We start from the raw sequence: 26079 nt of genomic DNA, 5'->3' as shown, positions 1-26079 counted from the left end.
GGTATATTAGTCCAAGACAAGCAACAAGTTGCTATCATGTGAGCAGTGCATCAACATGTCCTCCCTCCATAACTCCTTTTCAATAACATTCGAGTTTTTTAAGTCATTTGATTTCCGACGGAAGACGGGGTAGAATAGTTCGATTCGGCAAGGTGTCAGTGTGGACGACCACTGGGCACCAGGGTCGTGTGGACGACCACTGGGCACCAGGGTCGTGTGGACGACCACTGGGCACCAGGGTCGTGTGGACGACCACTGGGCACCAGGGTCGTGTGGACGACCACTGGGCACCAGGCACCCCACACCAGCACGGCGCTATATACCTGCAGGTGACACATATAACTCACCCAGGGACAGTACCAACGGTCAGTGTGGACGGAACGTACACAATACGAACGGTTGCACACAGAACAAGTCCATAGTGTTTACTGTACATTTTGTAGAGACAACGGGAGACAAAGCCTAACTCTTCCTTGGTCTTGTAAAGTATATATGTACTAAATGTGGCTTATTATTCCATATATTAGGCCTCGGATTGAATATTTAGGTCTAGGTTATAGGTAACTGTACACTTTTGTTAATGCTCTTTGGTATTCCAATAGTACAATAGTTTATATTTTGCATAGTCCATCCATAGTAGTTCAGTAATTTGAAGGTTGGGTAGTAAATTGTGATGGTAGTGTGTGGGGGAATGGTCACCAGTTTTGAGATGTTTGTCGTTGTAATAGATTCAGCTACTCGGAACAAGTTTCAAGTAGCACGGGCTATGGTGAGCCCGTAGCTTACCTGGCACAGGAGCGGGGCAAGATGTTTGGTGGTATGCGTGTCAATAGGCATTGAATTTGAAATAAGTTTACTGAGGTATTAATACCCAACAAAGGGATGAGGCGGCTCAAGCTATTCTCACCCCGTTCAGTACAACGTGTCCATATATATATATATATATATATATATATATATATATATATATATATATATATATATATATATATATATATATATAGACATACATCACAAGCAAACATATTGCCAAACTTTCTGATTGATAATACATGTGTTCCTTTACACAAGCACTTCAGTAGCCATGAACCATGGGGGAGTTGTGGTGGTGCGCGAGGTACCGGGTGCTCTGAGAGTGAGGTATGGTAGTGGTGTGAGGCAGGAAGGTGGAGACTTACCTGGGCGTGCCGTAGAGGGCAAGGTACAGGTACAGGGTGCAGGTGGTGTGTAGGTTACACTGGTCGAGACGACCAGACGCCTTCCACCCACCACCCTCCCTTTATCTTGACGTAATCACTCTCCTTAGACATCTTATCGCTGATAGGTTATCTCCTTGTGTCTCTGGTGTCTTGGCGCGTTTTAAACCAAACAGCAGGCTGGACGCTGTTGGTGTTACCAGGGGTGCAGCTGACATTATGAGCCACACATGAGCCGGTCAAGAATATATGTAGTGTATATGTGCTCCCTCACATACCAGTACAGTTTAATACAGTCTGCGTGGTGTAGTGGTAAGACACTCGCCTGGCGTTCCGCGAGCGCTATGTCATGGGTTCGTATCCTGGCCGGGGAGGATTTACTGGGCGCAATTCCTTAACTATAGCCTCTGTTTAACGCAACAGTAAAATGTGTACTTGGATGAAAAAACGATTCTTCGCGGCAGGGGATCGTATTCCAGGGACCATAGGATTAAGGACTTGCCCGAAACGCTACGCGTACTAGTGGCTGTACAAGAATGTAACAACTCTTGTATATATCTCAAAAAAAAAAGTACTACGCAAAGCGTTTCGGACAAATCCTTGTCCTCATCAATGTGAATAACTTACCAGAGGAGATAGACTCTGTCCTCTTCAGGTTCCCTGTTGATGTGAAAGTTACAGGAGGAAAAATGCGCCGGAAGACAGCAAGAATCTTCAGAATGATCTGGACAAATAAGAATGGTCCAGAACGTGGACACTAGAGTTTAACTTGAGCAAGTGTAATGAAACTTGGTGCTGGGACCAGGAGACCGGACACATGATACTGCCTAGAGAGGGTACATACAGGTGAAGGTACAGGAAAGCGGAGGGTTGAAGGAAGTGGAGAGTATGGGTAGGGAGTAGGGTAGAGATAGGGGGAAGTAAGGTAGGTGAGAGGATACCCCTATGGAGGGTACATAGGGGGGGGGGGAGGAAGAGGTCGGAAGGGAGACAGAAACAAAAGAGTAACATAGGAACACACAGGCCAAGAGAGTGGTGATTTGCATTTGTTTTTGTGATTTGCATATTTCAAAATGTATTTTGCATGATTTATTATATTCTTGTAGGTCGTGAATATCGTACATATTCTTGACAGTGGTCCACCTTGACAGTGGTTCGCCTTGACAGTGGCTCACCTTGACAGTGGTCCACCTTGACAGTGGCTCACCTTGACAGTGGTCCACCTTGACAGTGGCCCACCTTGACAGTGGTCCACCTTGACAGTGGCCCACCTTGACAGTGGTCCACCTTGACAGTGGCTCACCTTGACAGTGGCTCACCTTGACAGTGGTCCACCTTGACAGTGGTCCACCTTGACAGTGGCCCACCTTGACAGTGGCCCACCTTGACAGTGGCCCATCTTCACCTTAGGTACATTAACATCAGGGTAATAAAACTAACCATTATGACATAAAAGTTTGCAAATCCCTCATCACAAACCATTATTTTGACCAAACTGTGGATAACACTACAAGAGAGGCACTAGAGGCAGGCGTCACCTTAGTGTACATGAGAGGCACTAGAGGCAGGCGTCACCTTAGTGTACATGAGAGGCACTAGAGGCAGGCGTCACTTTAGTGTACATGAGAGGCACTAGAGGCAGGCGTCACCTTAGTGTACATGAGAGGCACAAGAGGCAGGCGTCACCTTAGTGTACATGAGAGGCACAAGAGGCAGGCGTCACCTTAGTGTACATGAGAGGCACTAGAGGCAGGCGTCACCTTAGTGTACATGAGAGGCACTAGAGGCAGGCGTCACCTTAGTGTACATGAGAGGCACTAGAGGCAGGCGTCACCTTAGTGTACATGAGAGGCACAAGAGGCAGGCGTCACCTTAGTGTACATGAGAGGCACTAGAGGCAGGCGTCACCTTAGTGTACATGAGAGGCACTAGAGGCAGGCGTCACCTTAGTGTACATGAGAGGCACTAGAGGCAGGCGTCACCTTAGTGTACATGAGAGGCACTAGAGGCAGGCGTCACCTTAGTGTACATGAGAGGCACTAGAGGCAGGCGTCACCTTAGTGTACATGAGAGGCACAAGAGGCAGGCGTCACCTTAGTGTACATGAGAGGCACAAGAGGCAGGCGTCACCTTAGTGTACATGAGAGGCACTAGAGGCAGGCGTCACCTTAGTGTACATGAGAGGCACTAGAGGCAGGCGTCACCTTAGTGTACATGAGAGGCACTAGAGGCAGGCGTCACCTTAGTGTACATGAGAGGCACTAGAGGCAGGCGTCACCTTAGTGTACATGAGAGGCACTAGAGGCAGGCGTCACCTTAGTGTACATGAGAGGCACTAGAGGCAGGCGTCACCTTAGTGTACATGAGAGGCACTAGAGGCAGGCGTCACCTTAGTGTACATGAGAGGCACTAGAGGCAGGCGTCACCTTAAGGAATACTAAAGACATTATGTTATTTTCAGAGTCGCTCTGCCAAGTCATATATGTAAGCTGGTATCAAAAAAATTACCTGAGAACCACCAACACTAGTGGCGGCCTCGAAGATGACAGGAAGCCGGCGGCTTGTCCAAGGTCCTTTACCTGCACGTGTTAAGAGTTTAAAATTCAAGCGGTTGTGTTCCAGAACACACTGAGGCTGGCGCCAAAATATTTCACGAAGTCTATTGTGTTACACGTCAAAATCTACTGCGAACATTTGGCGCCAAATTCTCGTACGAATGATCGGTTACCAAAATGTGGTACGACTCTGGTGCGAAATCCTAGTAAGGACATGCGGCGAAAAAACTGATACACAAATGCCATAGTGTACCAACCCGTTCTCGCACTTGCTTACAGTCAATATTGGCTTATTTAATAAGTGCATATGTGACATACTAATTAATTGTAAATATTTTAGTTTACCTTGAAAAGCTTCATAGAAAACCCTTCAAGGCATGAAACGCCAAAAATAAATCCAGCAGAGCAAAAATAACATAACTTCATGACCGCTTGTTAGAACACACGACCTGGTGCAAGTGCAACTTATAGTCTTGATGAGGCGCAGTCTGGGAGGAGCCCTGAAGGTGGTGGTGGTTCACTTGCCGATGATGGCGACCAGGAGCTTGCAGTACTCGCCTCGTGTGTCCTCCTTCACGGCCTCCACCAGCTCCTCGTTGTACATCTCCTTGTACCGGGTGCGGATGTCCGCCAGGTCGATCTGCACACGTCGAGGGTCCGGGAGGTGAGTCCAGCAGGGGACAAGACCAGAGGGATCAGCTCAGAGAATATAATTCAATCACTTGTATAACGGGGTGAGAATAGCTTGAGCTACCTCATCCCTTTTGTGTGTATTTTACTTCAATAAACTTATTTCAATTTCAATTTCAATTTCACTTGTATATCTTCATTGACACTTTAAATACAGTTTCTGTCTAATATTGAGTAATTAAATTGGGTGTCATGACTATTCACTGCCACACAGGACAGAAATTTACACATCAGAACGTCTCAAGGATACATAATATATATATATATATATATATATATATATATATATATATATATATATATATATATATATATATATATATATATATATATACACACACATCTGGAGTGCATTGGTCCAGTTTACTGAGCGTGTACATACAATAGCTAAGCAAATATAAAATAGATGATTAAAATGTGTTTCAAGACATTAGATTCAAAGACATGGCTCCCTACATGATGATGCAGACAAGTTGTATAATTTCCTACAAGTAAGTTTATTGAGACAAGGAAAAAAATACATCTCAAAGGGATAGAGTAGCTTAGGTTATTTCTACCCACCCCCCCCCCCCCCCAAGAAATTTCCTACAGTTTCCCCACTCAGCAGTATAGTGCTCGAGTGAATGTTTTAGTGAATCGTCAGAGCTTACACGCTGAATAGTGTGAGTTACGAATATGTTGTTGTTTTATATTTAGCTACTCGGAACATCATGTCCATGTAGCACGGGCTATGGTGAGCCCGTAATCCAGATGTGGCTGTTGCCAAGCCTAATATAGACAGGGACAGCGTCCACCTGTCCTGTCATCCATAAAGGACAGTTCTTGCAGCAACTATTCATGGAATGTACAAAAAAAGGACTGATGTACCTCCGAAAAAGCACGTTTTGTAATATTAATTTTGTTTAGCGCACGAGAAAGACAACCTAACCAAACATTGTATATGGATCCATATATGTGCTTAAATAGTTTTAAGATGACATATATTAGGCCTAGGGGAGGTTAGTTTGTATACATCCTATACCAATTTTGGGTATCCCTTTGTGGTAGTTAAACAGTACATGTTCACTTTTGGGGGTACAACAGTCTATTTTTGCACGTTCCAGCAAATTGTTGCTATAGGTACTGTGCTATCATTTTTGGGAAAGTACTGTGGTATCATTTTGGGGAAGATGGTTTGCCTATATCACATTGCAGGCTTCATTAATCTATCTATATTTTTGCAAACGTGATCTAGGCTTTGATTCCAACCCGTCCTCTTAAAAATAACGTCACTTTTGGCCCGTATGCGCGCTATGGCCAAATTTGGACGTAATTTGAAATGAAATCGACTCACAAAAGTGACGTTCTGTTCCGTTTTCTATTTGAGTCGTCCGGCGTACGCGCAGAGGTTATAAGAGGACACTTTAAATTAACGTTTTTCATAACGTTTTGAAACTTTATGAGAATGTCCTGCCCACCTAACCTATCAGAGGACCCTTAACTTACTGTTGTTGAAAAAAAAATCCCAAATTTATTTTCATATTTTTTTCATTTTCAAATTACGTCCAAATTCGGCCATACGGACAAACGGCCAAAAGCGACGTTCTTTTTAAGAGGACAGGTTGTTGATTCAGGTCTTTCTGTATCTCAGACTTCTAAATCTGAATTCAGTCTTCGTGTTTACATGTTTTTTAATAACAGATTATAGTGTCCGAAGACACTATTCTCTTTCTTGCAAGCATTAGTGACCAGTCGGTCTACAAGACGATATATACTGGTTCCTTTATGGAATGGTAGCCAGAGAGTTTAGTGAGAATAACGAGTGATTTAATTACGTGTAATCTTTTGTCAAAAGTTCATCTTTTATACTTGCCAACCGCTTACTAACTACTTGCTAACTATGTAGTAATTGGAATAATCTGATGTTCCACCCCTACACCCTGGTTCCCCTACCCTACGTGACAAGCGCCTCACCCTACACCCTGTCCCCACCCCTACACCCTACACCCTGTCCCCACCCCTACACCCTACACCCTGTCCCCACCCCTACACCCTACACCCTGGCACCTCACCTACACCCTGTCCCCACCCCTACACCCTACACCCTGTCCCCACCCCTACACCCTACACCCTGGCACCTCACCTCAGAGCGGGAGACGAGGATACGGATAAGTGTGGTGTCGTCAGTGCCGGGACCCACCATAGTCGCCCGGAGCCTCTCAGCGTAGTACCCAAGAGGATCCTTCACCCGCTGAACTGTGGAGGACACGCGGGTGTTACGGGTGTTGGGGGACATGCAGGTGTTCATATGGGTGTTCTGGACACGCGGGTGTTAATATGGGTACAGTGGGTAGGCAGATGTTGACGTGGGTGTAGATATAAACATACTTACCCTTATATATGTAGAAGGTATAGAAAAAATAGATTTTGTGTCAACACATTAGTCATCCGATGGTTGGAAAGGCGGAATCCAAGAGCTAATAGCTCCACCCTAATAGCTAATAGGGGAGCCAGTGGCTGAGCGGACAGAACACTGGACGCGTGATCCTGTGGTCTCGGGTTCGATCCCGGGCGCCGGCGAGAAACGATGGGCAGAGTTTCTTTCACCCTGATGCCCCTGTTACCTACCAGAGGCCTGGTCGAGGACCGGGCCGCGGGGACACTAAAGCCCCGAAATCATCTCAAGATAACCTCAAGATAACCCTGAAGACACCAATAGACAAAAACACTCACACACACACAGGGCGAGTCTCGCGAGAGCCTGACTGACTGACAACCATCCATCTATCCATCCATCCATCAAGCGCCAAGAGAAGGCACCAAGCCGCCGGGGAAGACTGTGTAGCAAGAATCTCACCAATAGCCAGTAGCCCGGACTTCATGTCACCGGTGAACTCTTGACTTATGGCGTCCTCTATGGGCGCCCCGGCCAGGCGCTCGTACTCCTGGAAGGTCTCCTTCAGCTGGGGGAAGCTGCGCATGTTCAACACCCTGATGAACTCTTCCTCGTCTGTGTCGCTGTTCTTGCCCACTCCGGCGTCGTAGAGGGTCTGTGGGGGGCCAGGCGGCGGAGTGAGTGTTGGGGGGTTGAGTGAGGAGGGTGTGGGGTTGAGTGAGGGGGGTGGAGGGTTGAGTGCGAGAGTTGAGCTAAAAGGGAGTCAGTGAGGATCGTTGGGAGTTTAGTAAGTGGGGAGGTTGGATGAGTCATTAAATGACGTGATTGCTTATAGGCCAACACACACAATTATTACTTTGTGACTGCTAATTAAAAATAAATCTTAAAGCAAAAAACTAAAAGCACCGTGTATAAAAACTAGCGCAGGAGTTCTTGAACTGTTTGCGATTACGGACTCCTCAGTGGGGAAGTTTGTAATCATAGAAAAGAATTGGGGGGGGGGAATATGTCCCCATTACCTCCCTTTGCGAGACTGCCAAAATCATTAGCACCACCAGTCCTATTAGAATTAGAGCCCGTTCATGGAACGAATCCATTACCATGAGAAACCACAACCCTCCCCTCTTCAAATCGTCGATATATGTGATAGTCTGAAAGCATATTGTGGTTCCAGTAATAGTCTACATGTAAACTGGGAAGTGAGCCTTTATCCTAAAGAGAGATTATTATCAAGTTATAACTTTATTATATTATAAAGCGTTTGTTTAAAATATAAAACGTTTATGCTGAAAACTGGTTTCTTTTAAGAATTTGGGTTTTCTGTAAACGGAATTCTCGGGTACACTGAAATAGTTTTCGAATTCCATATTTCTCAGTATCGTCAATAATACACTGTATTAACGTAACGAAACGTAATGAAACCTAACGTAACATAATCAAACCTTAATCTAAAGTAACGTTAACCTTACCTAACCATGGATAGAGAGTAGATAATAGCACTAATTATGTAGTCGTTCTCAATCCATGCCAATGAGTGAATTTCCTATGATAGGCTGTAGAATTAGGTACCTACCAGTATGACTTCAAAAGACGTCAATAGTCTGATTTTGCTTTACGTAAGAATTGCTAAGAACAGAACAACTAAAAGAAGTAAAGGATCTTATTATATTTATACAAAAACGACAAATCACAAATACTGTACACTAATTACAACTAGTGTTATGAAACCGCCTCAATCTGTATTGAAAACGGTATTAGTTAGGGCTTATGAACGTTTTCTTTTTGCATTGTTAAGGGGAGACTGACCTGAGCGTCGCTGATGGCGGTGGGCGAGTCGACGGTCTCGCTCTCGTCTCTACCGGCAGCTACCAGGCTTCGCATCAACATCTGGAAATCTCCCGAGAGGTCAGCTTCCAGCTCGTCGTCCAGGGCAGTGCCGTACTCTGTGGGGTCACCCAGGTGATGGTTGTAATGGCGGGTGGTGGTGGTGGTGGGGGGGAGGGAGATTATGCTTTGGGAAGATGTTGTTCTCGCTTTATATAAACAATTCATTGAGCTGATGTTCCTGTTTGAAACTGCAAGCTAAGCTGATATCCTGCATCAGCTCATCTGATGCCTGATGCTGTAAACTCGTTTGTTTGATGAGCTAATTATTTTGTTTCTATTAAGAATTAACTGGAGTGTCAAGTTACAAACTTGTTAGTAACAGGATTAACGAGGAGAGAACTGTGCGCCTGAGCCCTTTAATGCACTCACTCACTCACTCACTCACTCACTCAGCTCATAATGCTGTCGGAGCTGTTCGATCTCATCAGGAGTGCGGCAGCAGAGGATGTCGATGATGACTTTCTCGTCCGTGCCGGGTGCCTGAGGGAGGCGAGGCAGCGTTAGTCACACGCACTAACATGGCTGGAGGGTGAGAGGGTGGGGGGTGACAGGCGGGGGGGGGGGGGGTGACAGGCGGGGGGGGGGGGAAGAATGATTGAGAGGTCTACCATTGTGAGGGCGAGAACCTTCTATGGTAGAGAGAGGCTGATGATCTACCTACCATGGTAGGTTTAAGTACCAATCTTGTTGGGAGTAAGAACTTTCCGTGGTGGGGAAGATGCTGGGGAGGTTGAGGGCCTACCATGGTGAGGGGGAGATATGGAGGGGAGGTTGAGGGCCTATCATGGTGAGGGGGAGATATGGAGGGGAAGACCTACCTTGAAAGCGTCGTGGAGGGCGTCTACCAGGAGGTCATATGGACTGTCGAGCATTGCCAGGACGGCCTCCTCGAAGTTCCCGCCCAACTCGCTCTTTAAGTCCTCCTTCAGATCCTGCGAAAGTTGAAAGATATAGAACTCCGTCACGTGGAGAGTCACCACCCATCATCCTATTCTATGACTGGCCGAAGAAGCAAAATTGACATAATCAAGTCCTATAAAGGAGAACAACCAAGAATTAGGTCCTGTAGAGGATAATGAGCCGAGGATCAGATCCTGTGGCGGATGGGTATTATAAACAACAATTTCAGACACTGGAGATATAATAATAATAATAATAATAATTTTTATTTAGGTAAAGGTACATACATAAAGAGATTTTACAAAGTTTGTTGGCTTTATAGATAGAGCTAGTACATACAATGCCTAAAGCCACTATTACGCAAAGCGTTTCGGGCAGGAAAAAACACTAATGACTAAATGATATGCCCAGGTGGGCGCTCCATCGTACTCACTCGTCCGAACATATCTGTATATTTCTCGACAATCTCCTGTCGCTGCAGGTTCTGGTGGCTGACGAGCTCTTGGATGATAACGTTGGAGTCCGTGCCGAGTCCTTTCATCGCCTTGCGCAGCCTCTTGCACGACTTCTCGGGGTCGAAGTCGCTCTTGGGCGTGATTGATGCCTGAAGAAGATGGGTAAGTGTGGTCACTTGTTATAGGGGGATGTAGGGGGGGCTATACTAAGGTCTAACGAGTGCTCAAAGTGGTACGAGGTAGTTGTTGGCTGACCGCTGAGTCACACATATACATATTCACACGCGCGGGGACACACGGACGGACACACTCACTCCCTTGCTCTCTCTCTCTAGCTTTCTCACTCACTTTCTCTCTCTAGCTTTCTCACTCACTTTCTCTCGCTAGCTTTCTCACTCACTTTCTCTATCAAGCTTTCTCACTCACTTTCTCTCTCTAGCTTTCTCACTCACTTTCTCTCTAGCTTTCTCACTCACTGTCTCTCTAGCTTTCTCACTCACTTTCTCTCTCTAGTTTTCTCACTCTCTTTCTCTCTCTACCTTTCTTACTGCTTTTCAAACAGAAAACATGTGTTTATGTTAAGAATGTGTATATGCATTCCTCCACCAACATAACCAGCGGCAGCAACATTCGAAACTAGTAACCTTTAATTCGATCTTTTTTGTGTAGCGAAATCTCGTTCCCGAGCAAAATAGTCGATATATTCGGTTCCATAGTCAGCGGCCACATAACCATAAATAATTAGATTAATAATCTAAGTTTCTCGTACATTATTTAAACGGAAAGGATTACTCTCACGCCAACTGGTAATCTCTACATTTTGTAGAGTGTTTCCACGCTTGAAACTTCATATACAGTTCCATGTAGTAATGGGGCATTTAGGATGGAGGATAGGGCAGACGTGGATAGGGTGTGAGGAGCCCCCAACACACCAGTATTGATCATGTAGTGTTGTTAGTAACGGTGACCAGAGCAACTCTGCTCCCTGACCTTACTTAACAAAACACTTGTGTACCTTCCGCTTGGGCTGGACGATAGAGCGACGGTCTTGTTTCATGTAGGTCGGTGTTCAATCCCCGACCGTCCAAGTGGTTGAGCGCCATTCCTTCCCCCCCCCCCCCCGTCCTATCCCAAACCCTTATCCTGACCCCCTTCCCAGTGCTATATAGCCGTAATGGCTTGACGCTTCTCCCCCCCCCCCCTTGACTGTGTACCTTCACTGTATTTTGAGGCGGTGTGTGTGTATGTACTCGCCTAGCTGTACTCACCTGTCTGTGAGCCTTCACTGTGAGCAGGCACCACCCGGACCTACCTCCTAACTGCCAATCGACCGGTGTGCTACGTATAGCTCCTTGGTTTCAATCATGTATGCTTGTAAATCCATATATGGAGACTGCCTTCACTCCCCTAACTCTTCCCACCTCTTCACCACCAGCGTGTTAACCCACAACCTTTGTCTTCTTTAGCCACGCTTCTGACGCTATGTTCTCTATTTAGATGTGAATACTTTGGGTGGTCACCCATCAGTCCTGTTATGAAGACCAGGAATGACCTCGCACATACACCAACCCGTCTTAAAAATAACGTCACTTTTGGCCCGTATGCGCGCTATGGCCAAATTTGGACGTAATTTGAAATGAAATCGCCAAAAGTCGACGAAATGAAATGAACGTCGCCAAAAGCGACGGTCTTTTTAAGAGGACAGGTTGTTTGACCTACTGGTTTTGCAGCAGTGATGCACTGTGTAGCAGAAGCCCAGGACTGTGAGTAGTGGACTACGTGTGAGCGAGCATCAAGCTAAACTCCCTTAGGGAACGGTGGAACAAGATAGCTTCTTACACAAAACTACTCAGGAAGGTGCATTTCCATACTTGCCCTATATGGGATTCCGTGTCGTATTTTGTATAAGCTTAAGCTATAAGAGTCTGATGTGGACATTCATTATTCCAGGCCCGGTATTATCGTGACGATCCCTCATGTTCACTTGCAATAGCTGTAGAACTAGCAACAGAATTTGCTGTTATGACCTCAGAAGTTGATTGCTTAGCAGAAGTTATTCATGAACGGTTGAAGTTCGCACATTAAACCTGCTGCGGGGTTCCAGGAAACTCATAATGAGTAATTTTTTTTTGACACGAGCAGATGTAAAGCCAAATTCCATGTGTCAAAATATGAATAGCATAATTCTGCCCATTTATTAGGGGGCCATCAAGCCTTTAAATCCACCTTTACATTATCCTATGAGTAATTACTTTCCTGTCCCCGACTGGCTGCCTGTCTGGGACAAGCAGCCAGTGTGTATATATACACATGTTAGGCTTATGTGTACCCGACACGTGGAGCTTGGAACTCCAGTTATGCGGAAGTTATTGAGGAATTTAGACTCACTACCTTTCTTCCGCCCTCCACCCATCCACCCATCTGTCCAACCCCAGTCAAATTCACAACCATTGTTATCACGAATGCCCCTCGCAGCCACATCATCGCCCGAGCATGCCAGGACTGGAGCACAGATCAATATCACACACACACACACACACACACACACACACACACACACACACACACACACACACACACACACACACACACACACACACACACACAGGAGGCCTAATGACCCGGGTTCGATTCCCGACGGAGGCGGAAACAAATGGGCAAAGTTTCTTTCACCCTTACACTACACAGGCCTGGTGGCCTGTTCACCTAGCAGTAAATAGGTACCTGGGAGTTAAACAGCTGCTACGGGCTGCTTCCTGGGGATGTGTGCGCGCGTGTGTTAGAGAAAAATATATGTAGTAAACATAATAGAGGAAAAATAGATTAGTTAGAAAGGCGGGGTCCAAGAGCTAATAGTTCGACTCTGCAGACACAGATAGTAAATAGTAATAGTAAATACACACGCGCGCATCAGTTCAAATGATGAAAATGAGGCCGGAAATATACTCTACTTGACAGTATTCTGGTTAAATACATCAGTACACATTAATACACATAAGGAAAGCATGTGCGTTCAGGGTCACTCGTTCAAGGTCGTTCATCCTCCAGTATTGATCAGCAAACACAGCCATTAATTCTTAGAAAAAATTGTGTATAAAATGAGTATACAAACGAGGCTATACACACATTAGTCTATATGACCAGGTAAACCCACACAATAAAATAGATATACACATTGTTCAGGTTATATTACATAAACTCCATTCACGGCATATTATGGCATATTAAGGGTGGTGTTGTGGATTACTTGAAAGTTGCTCCAATAGCCCAACCACTTGGAGTGGACGGTAGAGCGACGGTCTTGCTTCTTGCAGGTCGGAGTTCAATCCCCAAACGTCCAAGGGGATTGGGTACCGTTCCTTCCCTCCGTCCCATTCCAAATCTTCATCATCATATCCCTTCCAAGTGTTAAGTAGTTGTAATGTCTCAGCACTTTCTCCTGATCATTACTTTGCCTCGACTATCCGTTGGTTAAACACCGTTGGATCTGGTCACTAACTGGCTGGGTGACCGCACATCTACCCCCTTGGCTTGGTAAGGTCTTTGAAGCCTCAACCCCCAGTCAATGATATTGTATAGTGTTAGATTACATATACACGCTATTCATGCCACGTTATGTATGGACTCTGCATACTACTTTATGTATGGACCGTTCATAGTATAATAATAATATAATGGATATGGTTGTACTTACTGAATTTGTGAGCCCCTTGAGGGACTTGAAGTAGAGGCGGGTAGAAATAGCCTAAGCTACTCTATCCCTTTGAGATGTATTTCTTTCTTGTCTCAATAAACATACTTGAACTTACTTGATAGATATATAACCATCACACAATATACATAAAATTTAGCATAGGGCCTGCATGCGAAAATGCATATAAACCCACATGACGAGTGGACACGCTGAACACCAAAAATCCATCTTTCCTATGAAAGATAATTTTGATCTTACAAACTGCGCTCGACAGTATAACACCTACAGCAAATAGTATATAATGAATAAATCTTAAATCAGTCAGGATTATAAATCGGGATTCGCCTATTACTGCTGTTGCAATACAGATAAGTCAAATATTGACGGAATCCTAATATTTATGAAAATCTTCACTTATAAATGTTATTGACGCTGCCACTTTAAATGAAAACCGTGTCGGCTGGATATACGAACTGCCTACTCTCTTAGTCAGCTTATTGAGACGAGTAAGCTTACAGTAGGCCTACAAGAGGCGCAGCTGAAGAGGGGGGGGGGGGTGTAATACAAAGGAAGGGGTTGACTTACCTCGTTGGTGGTCATGGTGGCTGTGTGTGTGCGAATGTTTGTGGTGGCAACTCCCCTTCCTCACTCTCTTAGTCTGTTGGCCGCTCCCCCCCACGCCTACTGACACTGCGCACGACTCCGTACGCCTACTGACACTGCGCACGACACTCCCCACGCTAAACCATTGGCCAACTAGCCCAACCATGATTCCTTACACAAGTTTCTAAAGGCCGTTCTTATGTTAGCCAACCTGGCATATGACGCTGATGTTATCCTCTTGATATGAGCTTCAGGGGACAAGTCTGGCGTGATATCAACCCCCAGGTCTTTCTCTCTCTCTGACTCTTGAAGTATTTCATTTCCCAAATGATACCTTGTATCTGGTCTCTTGCTCCCTTCACCTATCTTCTTTACATTACATTTGCTTGGGTTAAACTCTAACAACCATTTGTTCGACCATTCCTGCAACTTGTCCAGGTCTTCTTGAAGCCTCAAGCTGTCCTCTTCTGTCTTAATCCTTCTCATAATTTTGGTGTCGTCAGCTAACATTGAGAGGAATGAGTCTATACCCTCTGGGAGATTATTTACGTATATCAGAAACAGCATAGGTCCGAGTACAGAGTCCTGTGGGACTCATAAGAACATAAGAACATAAGAACAAAGGTAACTGCAGAAGGCCTATTGGCCCATACGAGGCAGCTCCTATTCTATAACCACCCAATCCCACTCATATACTTGTCCAACCCGTGCTTGAAACAATCGAGGGACCCCACCTCCACAATGTTACGCGGCAATTGGTTCCACAAATCAACAACCCTGTTACTGAACCAGTATTTACCCAAGTCTTTCCTAAATCTAAACTTATCCAATTTATATCCATTGTTTCGTGTTCTGTCCTGTGTTGATACTTTTAATACCCTATTAATATCCCCCCGGTTATGTCCATTCATCCACTTGTAAACCTCTATCATGTCACCCCTAACTCTTCGCCTTTCCAGTGAATGCAACTTAAGCTTTGTTAATCTTTCTTCATATGAAAGATTTCTAATTTGGGGAATTAACTTAGTCATCCTACGCTGGACACGTTCAAGTGAATTTATATCCATTCTATAATATGGCGACCAAAACTGAACTGCATAATCTAAATGGGGCCTAACTAGAGCAAGATATAGCTTGAGAACCACACCAGGTGTCTTGTTACTAACGCTGCGATTAATAAATCCAAGTGTCCGATTTGCCTTATTACGAACATTTATGCATTGATCCTTTTGTTTTAAATTCTTACTAATCATAACTCCCAGATCCCTTTCGCAATCCGACTTCGCAATCACAACACCATCTAGCTCGTATCTTGTAACTCTATCATCATTACCTAACCTCAGAACTTTACATTTATCAGCATTAAACTGCATCTGCCAATCCTTTGACCATTTCAAAACCCTATCTAGATCAACTTGAAGTGATAGTGAGTCCTCCTCCGAATTAATTTCCCTACCGATTTTCGTATCATCGGCAAATTTGCAAATGTTGCTACTCAAACCTGAATCTAAATCATTTATATATATTATAAACAACAGAGGTCCCAGGACAGAGCCTTGAGGCACTCCACTTACAACATTTTCCCACTCTGACTTGATTCCATTTATACTAACTCTCTGTTTCCTTTGGTATAGCCATGCCCTAATCCAGCTTAATATAGCACCCCCAATACCATGAGACTCTATTTTTTTAATCAGTCTTTCATGTGGCACTGTATCAAAAGCTTTGCTAAAGTCAAGGTATACAACATCGCAATCCTTACCACTATCAACTGCCTCAACAATGCTAGAATAAAAAGATAACAAATTTGTTAAACATGAACGGCCATTTATAAAACCATGTTGCGACTCAATTATTAATTTATGTTTTTCAAGATGAAGACGAATTTTATTTGCTATTATAGATTCGAGTAACTTTCCCACAATAGACGTTAGGCTAATTGGTCGATAGTTAGACGCAAGTGATCTATCTCCTTTCTTAAAAACTGGTATCACATTAGCAACTTTCCAAAACTCTGGCACTCTGCCTGACTCTATTGATTTATTAAATATGGTTGACAGTGGGTCACAAAGCTCCTCTTTGCATTCTTTAAGCACCCTAGCAAACACTTCATCCGGCCCTGGGGATTTGTTTGGTTTGAGTTTTACTATTTGTTTAAGAACATCCTCCCTGGTAACTGCTAAACTCGTCAACTTGTTATCTTTTTATTCTAGCATTGTTGAGGCAGTTGATAGTGGTAAGGATTGCGATGTTGTATACCTTGACTTTAGCAAAGCTTTTGATACAGTGCCCCATGAGGGACTGATTGGGGAGATGGAGTCTCATGGTATTGGGGGTGCTGTGTTGAGCTGGATTGGGGCGTGGCTATGCCAGGGGAGGCGGAGAGTTGGTGTAAATGGAATCAAGTCAGAGTGGGAAAATGTTGTAAGTGGAGTGCCTCAAGGCTCTGTCCTGGGACCTCTGTTGTTTATAATATATATAAATGATTTAGATTCAGGTTTGAGTAGCAATATTTGCAAATTTGCCGATGATACGAAAATCGGTAGGGAAATTAATTCGGAGGAGGACTCACTATCACTTCAAGTTGATCTAGATAGGGTTTTGAAATGGTCAAAGGATTGGCAGATGCAGTTTAATGCTGATAAATGTAAAGTTCTGAGGTTAGGTAATGATGATAGAGTTACAAGATACGAGCTAGATGGTGTTGTGATTGCGAAGTCGGATTGCGAAAGGGATCTGGGAGTTATGATTAGTAAGAATTTAAAACAAAAGGATCAATGCATAAATGTTCGTAATAAGGCAAATCGGACACTTGGATTTATTAATCGCAGCGTTAGTAACAAGACACCTGGTGTGGTTCTCAAGCTATATCTTGCTCTAGTTAGGCCCCATTTAGATTATGCAGTTCAGTTTTGGTCGCCATATTATAGAATGGATATAAATTCACTTGAACGTGTCCAGCGTAGGATGACTAAGTTAATTCCCCAAATTAGAAATCTTTCATATGAAGAAAGATTAACAAAGCTTAAGTTGCATTCACTGGAAAGGCGAAGAGTTAGGGGCGACATGATAGAGGTTTACAAGTGGGTGAATGGACATAACAAGGGGGATATTAATAGGGTATTAAAAGTATCAACACAGGACAGAACACGAAACAATGGGTATAAATTGGATAAGTTTAGATTTAGGAAAGACTTGGGTAAATACTGGTTCAGTAACAGGGTTGTAGATTTGTGGAACCAATTGCCGCGTAACGTGGTGGAGGTGGGGTCCCTCGATTGTTTCAAGCGCGGGTTGGACAAGTATATGAGTGGGATTGGGTGGTTATAGAATAGGAGCTGCCTCGTATGGGCCAATAGGCCTTCTGCAGTTACCTTTGTTCTTATGTTCTTATGTTCTTAAGAATAATTCTTAAGTGTGTTACTACTGTCCACCATTTCCATTCTCTTTATCATTTCTTCACCCTCCTGAATCACCTTGAGTCTTGTTTTTATTTGTTTCAAGGTTAACTGACATACAACATCAACAAGAGTTTTTTCAGTGGCTCTCTTCGCTATGTCATCAACTACCTCATTCAACAGTATTCCCACATGTGAAGGGATCCACATGAATCTTACTTTATACCCAGTTTTTTCTAGTCTCTTAACATTCTCTCTACACTCTATCACAATATTCTGATATACTGGGCGTCTGCTATTTAAAGACTCTAACGCTCCTCTGCTGTCAATAAAGAAGCAAACATTTTTACCACATTTGACTACTTCCTGTAATCCTGCTAATACTCCTTGGAGTTCAGCCTGCGTTGAAGAGACATTGTCAGTTAAGCGGCGTCCAATAACAGTATCTACAGTGCCGATGTCAGTGTACTCCCTGATCAAGACTCCACATCCTGCCTTCCCATCCCTAGCTACTGACCCATCACAATATACATGTAGAGTGTTTTCCGTAGGCAGTTTGCTAATTATACAATCATATGTTGCCCTCAGCTCTCCTATTTCATACATACTTTTTTTCTTATGCAAGGGAGTAATTACTACATCTACATTACAATCCTCCCATGGTGGTGTAAATTTTCTCTTGGGCACAGCAATACACTCTGTAATAACATCATACTTTATAACATTATAACATAATTTATTCATATATACTCTCTTCTTCATCATACACTGTTCACTACTTCCCACCTTTTGAACCGAGAGGATTAATTCATTAGCTCCCCCACCTCTCATTAATCTAATGGCAGAGGCTACATTTATCTCTGAAATTCTATCCCCAATACTCTGCAGATTCAACTCCATCCTCATTATCTCAATCATAGCATTTCTTGGGCATCCTAAGATAATTCTCATTGCTTCATTTTGTACCTTCTCCAACTTGCCCATCCTACCTTTACCAAAACAAGAAATGACAGGTGCAGCATAATCAATAAGAGATCTTACAGTACTCAAGTATAACATTCGTAGCACAGGGACTCCCACTCCCTTTCCACAGCATGCCAAAGCCTTCAGAGGTTGTAATAAGAACAAAGGTAACTGCAGAAGGCCTATTGGCCCATACGAGGCAGCTCCTATTCTATAACCACCCAATCCCACTCATATACTTGTCCAACCCGTGCTTGAAACAATCGAGGGACCCCACCTCCACAATGTTACGCGGCAATTGGTTCCACAAATCAACAACCCTGTTACTGAACCAGTATTTACCCAAGTCTTTCCTAAATCTAAACTTATATCCAATTTATATTATATTTATGATAGTGATGAAGAGAAGAGTAGTATTTTTAATAAATATTTTGTATCTGTATTTACTAAAGAGGAACTTAACAATATGCCTTCAGCCGAACAAGTCTATGTGGGTGGGGACGAGGACAGGTTGACATAAGAACATAAGAACATAAGAACAAAGGCAACTGCAGAAGGCCTGTTGGCCCATACGAGGCAGCTCCTATTTATAACCACCAAATCCCACTCATATACATGTCCAACCCATGCTTGAAACAATCGAGGGACCCCACCTCCACAATGTTACTCGGCAATTGGTTCCACAAATCAACAACCCTGTTACTGAACCAGTATTTACCCAAGTCTTTCCTAAATCTAAATTTATCCAATTTAACATAAGAACATAAGAACAAAGGTAACTGCAGAAGGCCTATTGGCCCATTCGAGGCAGCTCCTATTCTATAACCACCCAATCCCACTCATATACTTGTCCAATCCGCGCTTGAAACAATCGAGGGACCCCACCTCCACCACGTTACGCGGCAATTGGTTCCACAAATCAACAACCCTGTCACTGAACCAGTATTTACCCAAGTAAATAAATCTAAGTAATCTTTCCTAAATCTAAACTTATCCAATTTATACCCATTGTTTCGTGTTCTGTCCTGTGTTGATACTTTTAATACCCTATTAATATCCCCCTTGTTATGTCCATTCACCCACTTGTAAACCTCTATCATGTCGCCCCTAACTCTTCGCCTTTCCAGTGAATGCAACTTAAGCTTTGTTAATCTTTCTTCATATGAAAGATTTCTAATTTGGGGAATTAACTTAGTCATCCTACGCTGGACACGTTCAAGTGAATTTATATCCATTCTATAATATGGCGACCAAAACTGAACTGCATAATCTAAATGGGGCCTAACTAGAGCAAGATATAGCTTGAGAACCACACCAGGTGTCTTGTTACTAACGCTGCGATTAATAAATCCAAGTGTCCGATTTGCCTTATTACGAACATTTATGCATTGATCCTTTTGTTTTAAATTCTTACTAATCATAACTCCCAGATCCCTTTCGCAATCCGACTTCGCAATCACAACACCATCTAGCTCGTATCTTGTAACTCTATCATCATTACCTAACCTCAGAACTTTACATTTATCAGCATTAAACTGCATCTGCCAATCCTTTGACCATTTCAAAACCCTATCTAGATCAACTTGAAGTGATAGTGAGTCCTCCTCCGAATTAATTTCCCTACCGATTTTCGTATCATCGGCAAATTTGCAAATATTGCTACTCAAACCTGAATCTAAATCATTTATATATATTATAAACAACAGAGGTCCCAGGACAGAGCCTTGAGGCACTCCACTTACAACATTTTCCCACTCTGACTTGATTCCATTTACACCAACTCTCCGCCTCCCCTGGCATAGCCACGCCCCAATCCAGCTCAACACAGCACCCCCAATACCATGAGACTCCATCTCCCCAATCAGTCCCTCATGGGGCACTGTATCAAAAGCTTTGCTAAAGTCAAGGTATACAACATCGCAATCCTTACCACTATCAACTGCCTCAACAATGCTAGAATAAAAAGATAACAAGTTGACGAGTTTAGCAGTTACCAGGGAGGATGTTCTTAAACAAATAGTAAAACTCAAACCAAACAAATCCCCAGGGCCGGATGAAGTGTTTGCTAGGGTGCTTAAAGAATGCAAAGAGGAGCTTTGTGACCCACTGTCAACCATATTTAATAAATCAATAGAGTCAGGCAGAGTGCCAGAGTTTTGGAAAGTTGCTAATGTGATACCAGTTTTTAAGAAAGGAGATAGATCACTTGCGTCTAACTATCGACCAATTAGCCTAACGTCTATTGTGGGAAAGTTACTCGAATCTATAATAGCAAATAAAATTCGTCTTCATCTTGAAAAACATAAATTAATAATTGAGTCGCAACATGGTTTTATAAATGGCCGTTCATGTTTAACAAATTTGTTATCTTTTTATTCTAGCATTGTTGAGGCAGTTGATAGTGGTAAGGATTGCGATGTTGTATACCTTGACTTTAGCAAAGCTTTTGATACAGTGCCACATGAAAGACTGATTAAAAAAATAGAGTCTCATGGTATTGGGGGTGCTATATTAAGCTGGATTAGGGCATGGCTATACCAAAGGAAACAGAGAGTTAGTATAAATGGAATCAAGTCAGAGTGGGAAAATGTTGTAAGTGGAGTGCCTCAAGGCTCTGTCCTGGGACCTCTGTTGTTTATAATATATATAAATGATTTAGATTCAGGTTTGAGTAGCAACATTTGCAAATTTGCCGATGATACGAAAATCGGTAGGGAAATTAATTCGGAGGAGGACTCACTATCACTTCAAGTTGATCTAGATAGGGTTTTGAAATGGTCAAAGGATTGGCAGATGCAGTTTAATGCTGATAAATGTAAAGTTCTGAGGTTAGGTAATGATGATAGAGTTACAAGATACGAGCTAGATGGTGTTATGATTGCGAAGTCGGATTGCGAAAGGGATCTGGGAGTTATGATTAGTAAGAATTTAAAACAAAAGGATCAATGCATAAATGTTCGTAATAAGGCAAATCGGACACTTGGATTTATTAATCGCAGCGTTAGTAACAAGACACCTGGTGTGGTTCTCAAGCTATATCTTGCTCTAGTTAGGCCCCATTTAGATTATGCAGTTCAGTTTTGGTCGCCATATTATAGAATGGATATAAATTCACTTGAACGTGTCCAGCGTAGGATGACTAAGTTAATTCCCCAAATTAGAAATCTTTCATATGAAGAAAGATTAACAAAGCTTAAGTTGCATTCACTGGAAAGGCGAAGAGTTAGGGGTGACATGATAGAGGTTTACAAGTGGATGAATGGACATAACCGGGGGGATATTAATAGGGTATTAAAAGTATCAACACAGGACAGAACACGAAACAATGGATATAAATTGGATAAGTTTAGATTTAGGAAAGACTTGGGTAAATACTGGTTCAGTAACAGGGTTGTTGATTTGTGGAACCAATTGCCGCGTAACATTGTGGAGGTGGGGTCCCTCGATTGTTTCAAGCACGGGTTGGACAAGTATATGAGTGGGATTGGGTGGTTATAGAATAGGAGCTGCCTCGTATGGGCCAATAGGCCTTCTGCAGTTACCTTTGTTCTTATGTTCTTATGTTCTTATATCCATTGTTTCGTGTTCTGTCCTGTGTTGATACTTTTAATACCCTATTAATATCCCCCCGGTTATGTCCATTCATCCACTTGTAAACCTCTATCATGTCACCCCTAACTCTTCGCCTTTCCAGTGAATGCAACTTAAGCTTTGTTAATCTTTCTTCATATGAAAGATTTCTAATTTGGGGAATTAACTTAGTCATCCTACGCTGGACACGTTCAAGTGAATTTATATCCATTCTATAATATGGCGACCAAAACTGAACTGCATAATCTAAATGGGGCCTAACTAGAGCAAGATATAGCTTGAGAACCACACCAGGTGTCTTGTTACTAACGCTGCGATTAATAAATCCAAGTGTCCGATTTGCCTTATTACGAACATTTATGCATTGATCCTTTTGTTTTAAATTCTTACTAATCATAACTCCCAGATCCCTTTCGCAATCCGACTTCGCAATCACAACACCATCTAGCTCGTATCTTGTAACTCTATCATCATTACCTAACCTCAGAACTTTACATTTATCAGCATTAAACTGCATCTGCCAATCCTTTGACCATTTCAAAACCCTATCTAGATCAACTTGAAGTGATAGTGAGTCCTCCTCCGAATTAATTTCCCTACCGATTTTCGTATCATCGGCAAATTTGCAAATGTTGCTACTCAAACCTGAATCTAAATCATTTATATATATTATAATCTCTTCCGACATTGACCCAACAGTCTGTTCATCTCAGCTTCCAAACTCTCATGGGTATATCCAACATATATGCCTAAATATTTATATATATTAACTCTCTCTATATTTTTATCGTTTATTTTCAAAACAATGGGGCTCCGACTTCTACATTCAAACTTAGTTTTGTTTTCATTAACCACCGTCCCATAGGTGACACAGGTTTCCGAAATTGTCCAACACTGTTTGAACCTTTGAAATATCTTTGCCCTGAAACAAAATATCATCGGCATATATGATCGGAGTTACCCCATTTGAGTATCTCTCAGATGGTATCTTATTCATTAGTACATTAAACAAGGTGGGAATCAACACTCCTCCCTGAGGTGTGCCGAGTTCAAAAGACCTCACACCTGACATACAACCTTGATACCACACCTGAGCCTTCCTTTCGTAAAGATAATCCTCTATCCAGCGCAATAATTTCCCTTTAACACCAAGACTAGCTAATTCATATAAAATAACCTCTTTGTTGGCTTTATCAAAAGCTCCTTGTAAATCAATGAAAATTCTATAATAATCATTTTCATTAGCTAGACATTTAATAATACAATCAGAGGTACTTTTTCCTTTGAGGAACCCGAACAAATTACTAGACAGCTGATCACCTATTATATATAAAAGTCTATTTAAAATGATCCTCTCCATCATTTTACAAAAACACGAGGTTAAAGACACAGGTCTATACTCTCCATTGGCTTTAGGGATAGGGATGATCATAGCTTTTTTCCATTTACTGGGAATACTGCCCTCTTTATAACTAATATTAAAGAGGTCTAAAAGTGGGCTTTTCGTCATAATGGCAAGTTCATTAAGTATTTCATAAGTTACTCCATCCTCCCCCAGGTGCGGTAGATTTCCCAACTTTAATCGCCGTTATTAGTTCTTCTCTGGTAATACCTGTGCAAGTGACATCACCACTGTTACCTGCTATAAGTATAAAATCCTTTCTTAGATCTTTCCAAGAATCTAATGACTCTCTCGTTACAGCGGGTAATGAACTAAGTTTGGCAGCTTCCGCCCATTTATTTACGAGCCCATTTGCAATTCCTTGCGGGTCTGGATATGCAACAAAATTGTGCTTTTTACCCCTTATTTTATTTAAGTCTTGCCAGATTTCCTTCAAGTTTTTGTTACTCCCAACTTTCTCTGCAAATTCCTGCCAATACTTGCTCCTAATTTCCTTTCGCTTCTCCCCACACAGCCTAGCAACTGCCAGTAAAGCATTCTTCCCTTCCTCAGTCCTACCATTCCTATTCCAATCCCTGTGAGCTCTCCTTATTGTTAATGTCCACCCCTTAAGCATCTTGTCATGTGTATAATTTTCTTTTCTGGGGGGATGCCTTTTTATACTAGATGGTTTCCGGTTCAATGTTGCATTAAATACATCTACCTCCTTAATTAAATCTTCATAAAATGCTTCTGCCGAAACCGGCTTATAAGTATCATACCAAGACTTAATATGGCCAACAAGACCCCTTAATTCTCCCTCATTAAACTTTAACCTTTTCCTCTGAAGGCAGGCATGCTTTTTATCTAGTTTAAGCTGTATTTGTAATGCAAAATGATCACTTAGCATTTCATCCACAGTAAGACAATTCCCCTCTATGCCCTCAGCATTTATTAAACAAGCATAATCTAATCTCCCTCCCCTCAAATGAGTAGGAGAGGGCTCGCCCAGCAGTTGAACATCTTCATGTTCCTGCAAAAACTGGTACCATCTGCAACCATTCCTATTTGCTTTACCCCTTGATCCTAAAGCTGGATGTCTGGCATTAAAATCCCCTACCACAAGTGTATCTTCAGAAAAGAAGGAATCTGGCAAGTATCGTAAATCAAGGGAGCTATCAGAGATGTATAGCTTAATGAAATTTAACTCTCGGTCTTTTAATTGTATCCGCAAGCTAATACTTTCAATACCTCTATATCTCTGAGGGATTCCAGTTATCTCGGCAGGTATGGTACTTTTGACATAACATGAGACCCCCCTAGTTCCTCCATCAGCATATAAGTGAAAGCCTCTATAGCCATTTAGCCTCAGTATGCTACCATCCCTATCCCCAGTTTCCTGGAGTGCTACTATGTCAATATCCTCTCTAAGAGTATAATAGTGTACATCCACCGCTCTAGTTTTTAATCCATTAATGTTCCAAGATAATATTCTCAATTTACTTTCATCCATGATTAATAATAAAACTACCTTTGCCCTGTCCGTCACATTCCATGAGATACAAGAGTACCTTAGAAACTTCCTTCCAACACCGTAATATTTTTTCTTTCTCCTCACCTTCACAACTACTACTAACATCGAAGGTAATATTTTTCATATCTATTTTCTTTGTTATTTCTGTAACCCGTTTTACTTTAACCGTTCTTTCACCATTTGTCACAACAGGAGGTTGAACACCGCTAACACTACTAGAAAGTGTATTCTCCTGACTATCCTCTATCATCGTTACCTCATGCACATCATTACTTTCTTCTACGCACGTTTCACTTTCCATTTCACGTCTCGTTTTACTTTCAATTACACGTCCTGTTTCACCACCATCTTCACCCCGTCCACCTTCCATAGCCAATTTTTCCAATGCCTCAATCCTCTTATCTAGTTTTTTTAGGTACTCCAAAATTTGATTACCAACCTCAGAGATGACCATATTGTCCTGAACCTTGTCGTCACAAGGTTTCAGTTTTTCCACTGCATGATGTACTTTCCCTAAGCTCGCCTTTACTTTCTCCGTCCCTTTTTCCCACACATTGATCATAGGGGCTGCCGTTGGCTTCCAACTGTTTCCTCCATGTTCCTCTTGCACAATTTTTCCTTGCTGCGAGGATACATCTATCCTGCTTGTAGGACCCGTTCTAGTCTCTTTCAGATGAGGCTTCATGGGGCATAGTGAGGAACCAGCATTGTGGCTGCCTCGACAGTTGCAACAAAATGGGATGATTTTTTCACTTCTTTCAATCTTGACTCTACACTCTCGCGAGTCGTGTTTTTTCCCCACAATACCGACACCTGGGGTCAAACTGGCATTTCCATGCCATATGTCCCCAACGTGAA

At 42.7% G+C, this 26079-nt stretch overlaps 2 protein-coding genes across 4 annotated transcripts in view; both read right to left on the bottom strand.

Moving 5' to 3' along the window:
- LOC138358002 (hepatocyte nuclear factor 4-gamma-like) overlaps positions 1-1297 on the bottom strand; it is a 37914-nt gene extending 36617 nt beyond the window's left edge. For 2 of the 3 annotated variants that reach the window (XM_069315421.1, XM_069315422.1), the window contains exon 1: positions 1179-1296. The gene's annotated coding sequence lies outside the window, so the exon portion shown is untranslated. Of the gene's footprint in view, positions 1-1178 lie in introns of all 3 variants that reach the window. The other variant, XM_069315419.1, reaches the window with a different exon arrangement.
- Positions 1298-3550: 2253 nt separating this feature from the next.
- LOC138358055 (annexin-B12-like) lies at positions 3551-14428 on the bottom strand. Its single transcript, XM_069315523.1, has 8 exons — positions 14337-14428; positions 10036-10206; positions 9521-9634; positions 9092-9182; positions 8622-8758; positions 7278-7470; positions 6564-6676; positions 3551-4391 (listed from the first exon to the last, which is right to left on the bottom strand). Exons 1-8 carry the CDS (start codon positions 14349-14351, stop codon positions 4269-4271), a joined length of 957 nt encoding a protein of 318 aa, XP_069171624.1. The 5' UTR covers positions 14352-14428; the 3' UTR covers positions 3551-4268.
- Positions 14429-26079: the final 11651 nt, after the last annotated feature.

The sequence above is a fragment of the Procambarus clarkii genome, chromosome 81 (assembly GCF_040958095.1).
Source record: "Procambarus clarkii isolate CNS0578487 chromosome 81, FALCON_Pclarkii_2.0, whole genome shotgun sequence".
Lineage (NCBI taxonomy): Eukaryota > Metazoa > Arthropoda > Malacostraca > Decapoda > Cambaridae > Procambarus > Procambarus clarkii.
The sequence above is the reverse complement of the archived record's forward strand: the minus strand, read 5'-3'. Positions and strand labels throughout refer to the sequence as shown.